Source organism: Haliotis rufescens, unplaced genomic scaffold (genome assembly GCF_023055435.1).
Source record: "Haliotis rufescens isolate VD_foot unplaced genomic scaffold, xgHalRufe1.0.p SCAF_2, whole genome shotgun sequence".
Taxonomy (NCBI): Eukaryota; Metazoa; Mollusca; class Gastropoda; order Lepetellida; family Haliotidae; genus Haliotis; species Haliotis rufescens.
This window is the reverse complement of record NW_025963890.1, coordinates 49,956,056-49,968,688: the sequence shown is the minus strand read 5'-3', so window position 1 is coordinate 49,968,688 and position 12,633 is coordinate 49,956,056. Positions and strand designations below refer to the sequence as shown.

The 12,633-nt window shown below is 43.3% G+C and overlaps 2 protein-coding genes across 2 annotated transcripts in view; one reads left to right on the top strand and one right to left on the bottom strand.

Annotated features, from left to right (window-relative positions):
• Nucleotides 1–3,384, bottom strand: part of LOC124146218 (ornithine decarboxylase-like) — a 28,985-nt gene extending 25,601 nt beyond the window's left edge. The window contains exon 1 of the mRNA XM_048399249.1: nt 3,199–3,384. Coding sequence (XP_048255206.1) covers nt 3,199–3,340 — 142 coding nt within the window. The 5' untranslated portion in view covers nt 3,341–3,384. The remainder of the gene's footprint in view (nt 1–3,198) is intronic.
• A 5,028-nt stretch (nt 3,385–8,412) lies between these two features.
• Nucleotides 8,413–11,442, top strand: LOC124146217 (vicilin-like seed storage protein At2g18540). Its single transcript, XM_046516406.2, has 4 exons — nt 8,413–8,469; nt 10,215–10,393; nt 10,599–10,814; nt 11,148–11,442. The coding sequence occupies exons 1-4, from the start codon at nt 8,413–8,415 to the stop codon at nt 11,440–11,442; spliced, it is 747 nt and encodes a 248-aa protein (XP_046372362.2).
• Nucleotides 11,443–12,633: the final 1,191 nt, after the last annotated feature.

Below are 12,633 nucleotides of genomic sequence, written 5' to 3'. Positions count from 1 at the left end.
AATCGACCCCGTTCAGAGCGTCCCTTGTCAACGACAAGAGTACAGGATCTATTGATTCGAAACGACGACTAACGGGTCAAGTTTTCAGATGAGTCCCGATTCACAATTCTTATCCTTGATAGGCGTGGTCGTGTCTGGCGACGTCGAAATGAACCTCAAGCCAATGCCAGACCTAATGACAGATTTGGCGGTGGATCGTGTTGAAATGGCATCACTATGATTGCCCGATCCCTACTTCATATCGTACAAGACGAAATTACTGGAGAGTACAATCGGGACAACTTACTGACAACCTTTGTTTTCCCGTTCACAAGACTTGTGGGTCGACTTTTGTCTTTCAGGACGACAACGCCCGTGCTCACCGTGCTCGAATCGTCAATACTTACTTCCAGCAGCACAACATCCATAAAATTGCCCTGGCCAGCAACTAACCCAGCCCTTTCCCCCATTGAACATGTCTAGATAGGGAGACGGGTACGTCAACGTCATTGGACGCTGACCACTTTGGCTGAACATGGCCAGTCGCTGCAAGAGGAGTTGGACATCTCTCAAATCGCCATTGGGAGACAAATACGCAGTATGCCTCATCGAGTGAAAGGATGTTTGACAAATCGTGGATGTATTACGCACTACTGATTCAAAAACGTCAACCTTGAACTTTCCCAACTATCCAATATCGTTGGCGGTCATAGCATATACTGTCATACTTCACTTCTGGTCGTTATGTGTTCCCAATTCGTTCATTATTATCCTGCAGTAAGTAACTAATATTTCTTACATCTTTGGAGGGGGCACGAGTGGTCCAGTCGTCTAAGGCGCCGCTATTCGCTGTGCAGAGTTGCGTCCCTTGAGCACGCTAGAAACCAATGATTGTGGGTTCGAATCCCCAATTATGTTTGAAGGTTTGTCAGCACCGTGCTCGTGGGTTTCACCGAAGAGGTAAACGTCTGAGACCCGCATCACTTCGGGCTTTCCTCTCACATTAAGCTGACACGCCGTGATATAAGTGGAATACTGTTTAAAGCGACGTTAAACCCAACTCACTCACTCACTCACTATGTGGTGATTATAGACCACTTCCGTGTTAGAATTGGTCCCCAGCAACGTGTGCTGGTCGTAAGAGGCGAGTTAATGGATTGGGATCGGTGACTTGGTTGACGGTGTGGACCGTTCGCGCAATATCAATAACTGCTTTATCTGGTCCAGAATCGAATATTTACTGGCCACCGTCTTGTAGCTGCTATTGCTTTGAGTGCAAACAACAAACACACAAACAAAACACCAGGAAGCTACCACGTGGTCAGAGAATCGTCCGTCATTACATAACCAATATATACCTAATTATAATTGTTCTAAAGAAGATCTTTGCATGTCCAAAATAACACAAACTTTCAAAGCGTACAATGGTCAGTGTTCAATACTTACAAATAAATGCGACTGGTTCCAGTGTTTCGTGAAACAAACATTGGGTCCTGTTTTAAAGCAATACATAGAACAAAACATATTTGAAATGCCAGATGTAGACATATCATTACATATCATCATAAACGAAATTGCTTAGGTGATTCATTCATCACTTTATCTAAAGCATTATTCAGACCTCGTAGATGCATTACATGTGACGACCCGTGAAGATTCGGGGTTAGAATAAGTCTTCAGCAACCCATGCTTGCGGTCAAAAGCGATTATGTGTGTCGTAAGAGGCGACTAACGGGATGGGTGGTCAGGCTCGCTGACTTGGTTGATGCATGTCATCGTATCCCAATTGCGGGTATCGCTGCTCATGATGTCAATCACTGGATTGTCTGGTCGAGACCCAATTATTTACAGACCGCCGTCATAAAGCTGGAATATTGCTGAGTGCGGCGTTTACCAACAAACAAACAAACATTACATGTCACAATGAATTTTCAAAATACTCCCTATGTACTATGTTAAAGGACCGCCTCCGCGGAGAGCGGAAGTTCCTGGGTTCGATCCCCGTATGGGGCATACAATAAGACATTAAAAGATGGTACTTGTTGTTACCCGTAACGGCTAAAACATGGACTGGTCGGCTCGGAGTCACTGTATTGTGTCTTAGTGAGATATTCATGTTAAACTGCGGCATGGTATCTCAGTGGGCTAGCAATATTAAATCGGCATCAGTCCGGACTAGTACAAGGAGACACACACACACGTACATGCACGTCGCTATATATAAGTGCAATAATCTTGGACGCGACGTTAAACCCCATTTTACCTCACATTGTGTTAAGGATTTAATACATTCGCCAAATGAAAGGTATATGCATGTATATGTGTCATGTGACTGTGTTTCTCATACATATCTCCCTAGTCTGATTTCTCCCTCTTGCTGTCGGGGGCGGTCGGGTAGCCTAGTGGTTTTAAAGCGTCCGCTCGTCACGCCGAAGGCCCGGGTTCGATCCCCGACATTTGTGGAATATTTCTAACAGCGGCGTAAAACCAAACTCACTCACTCACTCTCTTACTGATCTCAGTTTCCCTGCTGGAGTGAGTGAGTGAGTGAGTATGGTTTTACGCCGCTTTTTGTAATATTCCAGCAATATTACGGCGGGGGACACCAGAAATGGGCTTCACACATTGTACCCATGTCGCGAATCGAACCCGGGTCTTCGGCATGACGAGCGAACGCTTTAACCACCAGGCTACCCGACCGCCCCCCCCCCCCCTACCGCCCCCCCCCCCCCTACCCCCCCCCCCCCCCCTACCCCCCCCCCTACTGGAAGTATGATGGCCGAGAATGTTTGTTTGTTTGTTTGTTTGTTGTTTAACGCCTCTCTCAGAAATATTCCAGCTATATGACGGCGGTCTGTAAATAAACCATCAACCAAGTCAGCGAGCCTGACCACCCGATCCCGTTAGTCGCCTCTTACGACAAGCATAGTCGCCTTTTACGGCAAGCATGGGTTGCGGAAGACCTTTTCCATCACGGATCTTCAGGGGTCTGGCCGAGAGTGACGTCCCCTTCATCAACATGGACGTGAGTTTGCGAACAGCTCAATAATACTTCGTATTTTTGATATTTATATGCAAATTTGAGACTGAAACCTGGTGACGTACACATTGTGAAGTAACGAACCACGGTATCGATCGAGGTGTACAGGGCCAGGACCCGGTCGTTCTCCCACCCGAGGGGCACCCGGCAAATCAAGCTCAACAATGTCACTTACTCACCGTACACATCAGGATCGGGTATACCACTCAGATGCCTTTTGTGATCATTTCTACTGAAGATCCGGGTACCGTGCTCATTTGCCATTATTAACATTCTAGAAAACGAACTAGATTTCACTAATTTGATACCGGCAGAAAACATTTTTCAAGTTGTACGTGACGTCATCAGTATTGACAAGTCCTTTGTGTCAACCACGGGGCACTTTTCCCGTGCACCAGGTTTATGTTGGCTCGGGGGACACCCTGTGCCAGCCGGTGTTGTATCAAATTTGCTACTTTGCTCTGGCGATATAGAAGCTAACCCGGGCCCACCTGCTCTCGAAGAGGTTCAAAACACTATCCACGAAGAGATTCGCCTCGTCACATCTGAGCTTCGTACTGTCAAGACGGGTATTAGTAATTAAATTATTTCAGTCAAGTCGGACGTCCAGACACTATCAGCCAAGTGTGGACAGATTGAAAGTCAACTAGCCACTACTCAGTCGGACTTAACGCTCTCCAACAGACAAACGTTATCATGTATGACGACATAGATGCGCTGACAGAAAAGGTCGAAACGATACAGAACAAGATGTCAGATGAACTTGATAGGATGGAGTCGTTGAGTCGTTGAGACAACGTTTTTTTCTACGGAGTGCCAGAATCGCCAGAAGAGACACGCTTATTATGTAAAGAAAATATAATAGTACTTCTCAATGACAGCGTAAAGACTTTTTTTAAACGTGGGAAAAATCTGACGTTATCAGTGCTCACCGCCTAGGAATCCAGTGTGACAATCCGAGTAAACCACGACCCTTAATAGCGAAATATCGGGAGTCTGATGATAAAGTCGAGACTGTAAAAGCAAGGCCTGTATTGAAGGAGGGCGGTTATGGCGTCTCCAACGATCTCACCTTCCGCCAACGTGACCGTCTGAAGGAACTCGAGAGGAGGGGACTGAAAGGGTATTTCAAGCAAGGAAAGCTGATAACAGTACGAAACCAACATGAGACGGAACAGGAACCCGGCCCATCGGAGACGGGATTATTGACCTCCAGGCGCCCGTTCGTACGCGCCAGTCGTCGAATTGATGGACGGCGAACCGACAGCACTGTAACCAGCTTGGACAGCGGCCAAGGCCTTTTTTCCACAGGAGCTATGTCCAGACGACACCGGTGCAATTGACAACACAAGCTCATGTCGTGAAATTCACAACACCGTAAAAGAATCCACATTTCTTCGTCTATAAATTATAACATAAATGGACTCTCTTGCAAACTTTCAGATCTTGACTTTCTAAATTATTTACAAACATTTGAAATTGTATGTCTAGTTGAAACGTTTTTGTCTAACGAATTACCAAATAGTTGGTTACCTGGATATGTTAGTTTTTATTCACCTGCCATCAAAATATATAAATACGGTCGATGTTGTGGTGTTGTCTGTGTCTGTATTAAGCAAGCTATTGGTGGTTTTTGCACCGTTATGCAAACCAACTTAGATAATGTTGTTTGTATCAGGCTATCAAAACATATTTTTAAAATTTATTTTGACATTGTTCTAGCTAGACTTTAACCCAGACAGCATACAGAACAGAGGTGATCCTTTTCCCGAGGATACCAGTCCACCATTTGAGGATAGAACTTCACACGATACCAGTATTAACAGTGAGTGAGTGAGTGAGTTGGGTTTAACGCTGATTTTAACAATATTCCAGTTATATCGCGGCTTGTCAGCTTAATGTGGGAGGTCTCAGACGTTTACCAATTCGGTGAAACCCAAGAGCACGGGTATGGTGCTGACAAACCTAGAAACATAATCGGGGCGAACCGGGATTCGAACCCACAATCATGGTTTCTGGCGTGCCCAAGGGACGCAATTTTGCACAGCGAATCGCAGCGCCTTAGACGACTGGGCCACCCGTGCTCCCTAGCATTAACAGATTCGGCCCCACGCTGTTACACTTCTGTGATGTGTTTGACTTCTGTAGGGTGACACTAATGGTGAATATACGTACGTCAGTAGCCAGGGCAGCAGTGTTAACGATTACTTCATCTGCTCGATGGATTTTTTTCACACATTTCTATGTTGAATGTTGATGAAAGATTAGACTCTGATCATTTTCCTCTGGAACTCAGTTATAAATATGGCGATGACACAGAAGGCCAGCAGCGGGGAATTAGTAATGTACATTATAATAAGTACATTTGGAATGATAACTTCAGTGTTCATTATAATTAGATAGATTACGATCTACTAAGTTATTAGATCGTCTGTTGTTATATGTTGATGAAAATGAAGATAAAGCTCTGAATGGTTTTGTAAAAATAATTTTAGAATCAGCTGATTGTATGAAAAATTGTGTGTCAAATATCCACAATACACTCGATGTAAATATATTAAATGGTGAATGTAGATCTGCTAAACGTGGTTACGTTTATTATGAATTGTATGTACGGATGTACATACATCAGCCTGAGACAATGAAATAACAACATAAGCAAATATAAAATAGAATCTAATAAATGTGTACAATCTGTTACATGTACTCTTTGAATTTATAAAATATATATAGATATCACTTTCAATAATAAGTATCACTTCTATTACATCCATCTAGTACTGCACGTATCTGCACAATACATCAATAGACACGGATACAATATATAGGTGTAAGATAGGTAAACCTGCGCGCTTAATACCGGTGAACAATACACCCCGCAAACCATGCCTAGACAAATCTGCATAATAAAGATATGGATATGCAGAAAACTATATACATATACAAGTGATTTTTTGTGGTAAAATAATGTATAAAAATATATAGTACAACAGCCACTCCTATCAAACATACAACACTCATACACTTGCACTTACCAAGATACATCAATCACTCATATCAAACATACAACACTCCCGAGGCAAGAGAGTTGTTAACTGACTATAAAAGTCCAGTTTCCACCCTTGCCGAACTAGGCTGGTATTATGGAGTTACATTTTGGCTGTGCTAACGAGTCTATGCATAGTCCAATCAAAATCGCGCAACGAAATGGAAATCCGGTTCGTAAACTGTCGTGCTGATTTCGATCGATTTCAGGATTTGCAAAGCATAAGCACCGCCAAATCGTTGTTAACAGATATTTTCCAAATCTGTTCATGATTTTAATCAAGGTGCTCACGTGATTTGATGCACTTTGCGATGTAAGACCCGTTTTAACACAATATAGATCTTGATTATCGATCAGATCGTCTTGACTGGGCGCCGCCATTTAGTTTGAATCAAATGCAAGTGATACGAGAGGTGGAATCTGATTGGTCAATGGGAGAGGTTTAGAAGGGACATAACTCGTAATAACCACTGGTGGCGCTCCGATCGAGCCAAGGAATTCCAGCCTAGTTCGGCAAGGGCGGAAACTGGACTTTTAAAGTCAGTTAACTCTCTTGCCTCGGGAAGATGACAACACTCATACACCTGCACTTACCAAGATACATCAATCACCCGTAACAAACATACAGACACAAATTACTTTCCATAGCTGTGCAGAGGGATTTAACATTTGATAATTAGTTTATATATCCTATTTCTAATCGCAATAATTAGAAATCATCCATATATACAACATCATAAAATACTTTATTATGAGGAACACAACGTTTCGGAGTATATGCTTACTCCTTCATCAGGTGAATGAATGCAATGAGGCAGAGAGCATATATATGTACATGTAAGAACAACAAAATTAATAAGATAACAACTGGAAACTAACAAGGGAAGACAACAGATAAGTGGCGCTGATAGGTGATTAGCAATAGACAATGGAAGCCAACACTTTACAGTAATTAGCGCTGATAGTTATGGCGACTGGAAGTCTATCAGCGCTAATTATCTGATGGCTTCCCTTGTTAAGTTGGTAACACAAATGGATCTTTTGTAACTCCGTCCACATTGATCTGGCGATACATGGTCTACGTTGAAGTTCAAGAGAAATATCAAGTCTTACGTTTCCGAGACCCAAACCATTATCCATGACCCCACATTTCTCCACGCAAATGATAATCATGGAAGTTGCATCTATGTGTCCGATCCTGGATTCAGAAATGTATCAATTTTGAAAATGCATATTTTTACGGAGATTTTATGTGTGGATTGTTGAAATGTGTGTGTGTATTGGCAACAAAGAAAAAAACACTGAGAGAGAAGATGCCACGACTAACACAAAATATGTGGTGATGTGAAATGCTGCTCACGTTCACGTCGCGTTCAAGATTATTGCACGAGCATGCACGCGTGTGTGGCTACTTGTACAAGTCCGGACTTAAGCCGGTTCTAATACCAGCCCACTGAGATACCATTCCGCAGTTTAAAGTGGGCTTCGACACATTATACAGACACCGTGCCAACCAGTCCTTTGATCCCTCAATGTCGGGTGCCAGGCAGGTAACAGGAAGCACAATCTTCTAACGTCTTTTGGTATGACGCGGCCATGGAATCGAAACTGGCAGAACTCTATCCACTAGACCACGGAGGGTGTCCATAACACGAACGCGATATGTTTTAAGAGGAAGTTTGTTTTAGTCAGGTTGCACAACGTTTTTTTTGGTTACCAGGGCAACAGTTCACGGAATAAGCAAACCGTCTGAGAAAACGTCACAGGAGCAACCAATGGCCGTCCTCGGACAGGTACAACTGGCGACAACTACTGTGCAGGATCGCTACATTCACGCCCAGTACTCGGTTCCAGACTAGCTTCATGGTGGATAGGTGAGGTGAGGTGAGGTGAAATTGGGTTTAACGTCGCGTCCAAGATTATTGCACTTATATAGCGACGTGCATGCGTGTGGCTGCTTGTACTAGTCCGGACTGATGCCGATTTATAGTGCTAGCTCACTGAGATACCATGCCGCAGTTTAACATGAATACCCCACTCAGACACAGTATACTGACTCCGAGCCGACCAGTCCTTGTTTTAGCCCCTTAATGCCGAGCGCCAGACAGGGTAACAACAAGTACAATCTTTTAACGTCTTTTTGTATGACGCGGCCCGGGATCGAACCCTGGACCTTCCGCTCTCCGGGCGGACGCTCTACCACAAGACCACGGAGGCGGTCCTCATGGTGGATAGAACACAGGAATGTTTATGTCCAGACCATAAGGAACAGAATACGAGTTTACAACACCAGAGATCAAAGGCCAGTGAGGAGACTCATCTTGCCACCCTGCCATAGACAAGTACGATGAGGAAGAAGAAGAAGAAGAAGAAGGAGGAAAAGAAGAGAAGTAGGGGGAGAAGAGTTAGCTTTTAACAGTATTCCAGTTATATCACGGCGTGTCAGCTTAATGTGAGAGGAAAGCCCGAAGTGGTGCAGGTCTCAGACGTTTACCACTAAACGGGTATGGTGCTGACAAACCTAGAAACATAATCGGGGCGAACCGGGATTCGAACCCACAATCATGGTTTCTGGCGTGCCCAAGGGACGCAACTCTGCACAGCAAATTGCAGCGCCTTATACGACTGGGCCACCCATGTCCCCTCTGAGTACAAGAGGTTCTGTTAAAGAAAGAAGAATGTATATGATGCTGAACTCTTGATGATCTTTAGCTGACACCGTTATATCATCAAGAGTTTAGCATCATATACATTCTTCTCCCTTTAATCTATCTATCTGTCTGTCTGTCTGTCTGTCTGCCTGCCTGCCTGCCTGCCTGCCTGCCTGAACTATCTATTTACCTATCTAAATTTGTTCAATATAAATCCGAGTTTAGTTGTGTACAGTCCATATCAAAATCCAGGGCGGTTGTTGCTTATAAAGTTTTGTAGCAACTGTAACATAGGCTCCTGGATTTGTATTTCCCGTATTTCCCTACAGCACTATCAATATTATCTCCTAATAATACAGACCCGTGAAGATTCCGGGGTAGAATAGGTCTTCCGCAACCCATGCTTGCCGTAAAAGGCGACTATGCTTGTCGTAAAAGGCGACTAACGGGATCGGGTGGTCAGGCTCGCTGACTTGGTTGATACATGTCATCGATCCCAATTGTTTTGATCGATGCTCATGATATTAATCACTGGATTGTCTGGTCCAGACTCGATTATTTACAGACCGCCGTCATATAGCTGGGATATTGCTGAGTGCGGCGTTAAACAACAAACCAACCTAATAATACACGATACTGGCATGTATGACCTGACCCAGTGAACACACATATCTAGTTACAATATCATCATGAGTCGAAATGACGAAGTAGTCATCAATGCTGCGCTCGGAATGAGATACATATGTCAGATTGACTGTTGTGACAGATTTACATCTTCCATCGACAATATGGATGCCAAGAATCTTACTCACGTCTAGTTAATGTAAGCCATAGTTGTTTATGACTTCATGTAAAGATTGAGGAGATATGAGAAGTTATCAGTTAAACGCTCCACATGAAAACAATTCGCATGAATCGCCATAATCATGAAGAATGTCAGTAAGTTGCGGTTTGAACGTGTCAGCTCCGATCTCTTCTGTTTGCATGTCTGGTGAATCATGGGGCGGCTGAAATTAACGCAAGTGGAAGATGTAAGGGAGACAACTCATTCTTCACCCTGAACAGCAGAGCATTATCGGACAGTATACTCTCTCGAGGAAGGAGGATATTTTATGTTTAAAACAAAGTTATATGGCTGTTTGTTCTTTTGTGTCATGTGATCTCGTGTTGATTGCCTCCAATAAAAAACATACTGGCTAACATACCCTCAAATAGTTTTCAACTAATTTTATCCCGAATTTTAACAGGAAATCATACTTGGATAGACAAAAGGCAACCATTCGTTTTCATAAAGGTGAAATCAAAATACAAAACTATAAAACTGATTTCTCCAAAGAAATATAACAATCGCGTTCATATCAGAAGTAAAATTAAACAAACAATAAGAAAAACCAAGATATTTAGGCATTTTCTTCCTGAAGGACAAGAACACGACTGTTACATCAGGCAGATCAACTTTATAATTTTTCTTCTCCTTTGCCAATGCTGACGTTGACAGAAGACGAAGGAGAAGCAGAAGAAAAGGCAGAAGCAGAAGAAAAAGGCAGAAGCAGAAGAAAAGGCAGAAGCAGAAGAAAAAGGCAGAAGTAGAAGAAAAGGCAGAAGTAGAAGAAAAGGCAGAAGTAGAAGAAAAAGGCAGAAGCAGAAGAAAAGGCAGAAGCAGAAGAAAAGGCAGAAGTAGAAGAAAAAGGCAGAAGTAGAAGAAAAGGCAGAAGCAGAAGAAAAGGCAGAAGCAGAAGAAAAGGCAGAAGTAGAAGAAAAAGGCAGAAGTAGAAGAAAAGGCAGAAGTAGAAGAAAAGGCAGAAGCAGAAGAAGCAGAAGAAAAAGGCAGAAGTAGAAGAAAAGGCAGAAGCAGAAGAAAAAGGCAGAAGTAGAAGAAAAGGCAGAAGCAGAAGAAAAGGCAGAAGCAGAAGAAGCAGAAGAAAAAGGCAGAAGTAGAAGAAAAGGCAGAAGTAGAAGAAAAGGCAGAAAAGGCAGAAGTAGAAGAAAAGGCAGAAGTAGAAGAAGCAGAAGAAAAAGGCAGAAGTAGAAGAAAAGGCAGAAGCAGAAGAAAAAGGCAGAAGCAGAAGAAAAGGCAGAAGCAGAAGAAAAGGCAGAAGTAGAAGAAAAAGGCAGAAGTAGAAGAAAAGACAGAAGCAGAAGAAAAGGCAGAAGTAGAAGAAAAGGCAGAAGCAGAAGAAAAAGGCAGAAGTAGAAGAAAAGGCAGAAGCAGAAGAAAAAGGCAGAAGCAGAAGAAAAGGCAGAAGCAGAAGAAAAGGCAGAAGTAGAAGAAAAAGGCAGAAGTAGAAGAAAAGGCAGAAGCAGAAGAAAAGGCAGAAGCAGAAGAAAAGGCAGAAGTAGAAGAAAAAGGCAGAAGTAGAAGAAAAGGCAGAAGTAGAAGAAAAGGCAGAAGTAGAAGAAGCAGAAGAAAAAGGCAGAAGTAGAAGAAAAGGCAGAAGCAGAAGAAGCAGAAGAAAAGGGCAGAAGTAGAAGAAAAGGCAGAAGCAGAAGAAAAAGGCAGAAGTAGAAGAAAAGGCAGAAGCAGAAGAAAAAGGCAGAAGAAGAAGAGGACGAAGAAGCAGACGAAGGAGAAGAAGGAGGAGGGGGAGAAGCAGAAGAAAAAGAAGCAGACGAAGAAGAAGAAGAAATATAATTCATTCTTGTGTGGATCGTCTACTCGTGTTGATACAACACGAGGTGCATCTGAAATATACTGGGCAGCCATGTCTACTATTCCACTATTCTAATCTTCAGTTGAAGCAGCTCCCGCCGCCCTCAAATCCCCGGTGGAACGTTCGGTAACTAATGTGGGACATTTCAAGGACTTCCCTCGAATATCACTGCTCGCGCGGACCTCCATCTCAGCATATGTTCCTATAATAAAGTGTAAACTGGACGATTTTCAATATTCTTTCAACAAAAAGGTTGTACGGACTTTGCGGGACACCATTAAAACGCCGTTGTTGGCTGTAAGTACACGCTGAATAAGGCAACAGTCCATAAAACTGAATACTGTTCTCCTCTACAGAGACACTGCAACCATGCAATGTAGCAGGTGCACCATGCACAGGCGGATCCAGAAAGGGGCGGGTCCAGGGGGTAAGGCCACGTAATCTCCGGTCACAAACATGAGCAGTTCCTCTCGTGTCGTCGCCTGTAGTAATCGGCGGTAATCAGTACGCGCATGGACTAGACACATGGGCATATAATTAAGCACCACCCACGTTTTCGAATATGTGCTACATCAACAAATGACTGGTGTTACTCATTGTTGTAAACACGGCACAAGAGTAGTAAACGGACAAACAGAACACCTGTCACTAGGCTCACTACCATCACACAAACAGTGACGATGACACTTAGTCTGGCAATTGGTACCGCCTTATTGGCGTTCATCTTCTCCCGGGGCAAGGGGGATAACTGACTATGGCGTATGATATTGAATTATAGTTTAGCTGGACTAAAGAGTCTATGCATTGTCCAATCAAACCATCTTCCCGAGGCAAGGGACTTACATTACTATAAAGGTCCATAGTCAGTTAACGCCCTTGCCTCGGGAAGATGACTCAAAATCGCGTGACAAAATCGACATCCGGTTCGTAAACGGCCGTGCAGATTTCGGTCGATTGCAGGATTTGCAAAGGTGTGTCTGCCGTCAACAGATATTTTCCAAATCTTTTTTATGTTTTTAATAACGTTGCTCACGTGATTTGATGCACTTTGCTAAGTAAGACCCGTTTTATTGAAATATAGATCTTGATTATCGATCAGATCGTCATGACTGGTTGGTTGGTTTGTTGTTTAACGCCGCACTCAGCAATATTCCAGCTATATCACGGCGGTCTGTACATAATCGAGGCTGGACCAGACAATCCAGTGATTAATATCATGAGCATCGATCCACGCAATTGGGATCGATGACATGCATCAACCGAGTC

What these genes read in the sequence shown, in the direction of transcription:
- LOC124146217 (XM_046516406.2), top strand. Translation starts at nt 8,413, where the DNA reads ATGAGGAAGAAGAAGAAGAAGAAGAAGGAGGAAAAGAAGAGAAGTAGG. An exon ending in AGAGAAGTAGGGGGAGAAGA is followed by an intron (nt 8,470 to 10,214) that starts GTTAGCTTTTAA and finishes TGACGTTGACAG; the next exon opens with AAGACGAAGGAGAAGCAGAA. An exon ending in AAGCAGAAGAAAAGGCAGAA is followed by an intron (nt 10,394 to 10,598) that starts GTAGAAGAAAAA and finishes GTAGAAGAAAAG; the next exon opens with GCAGAAGCAGAAGAAAAGGC.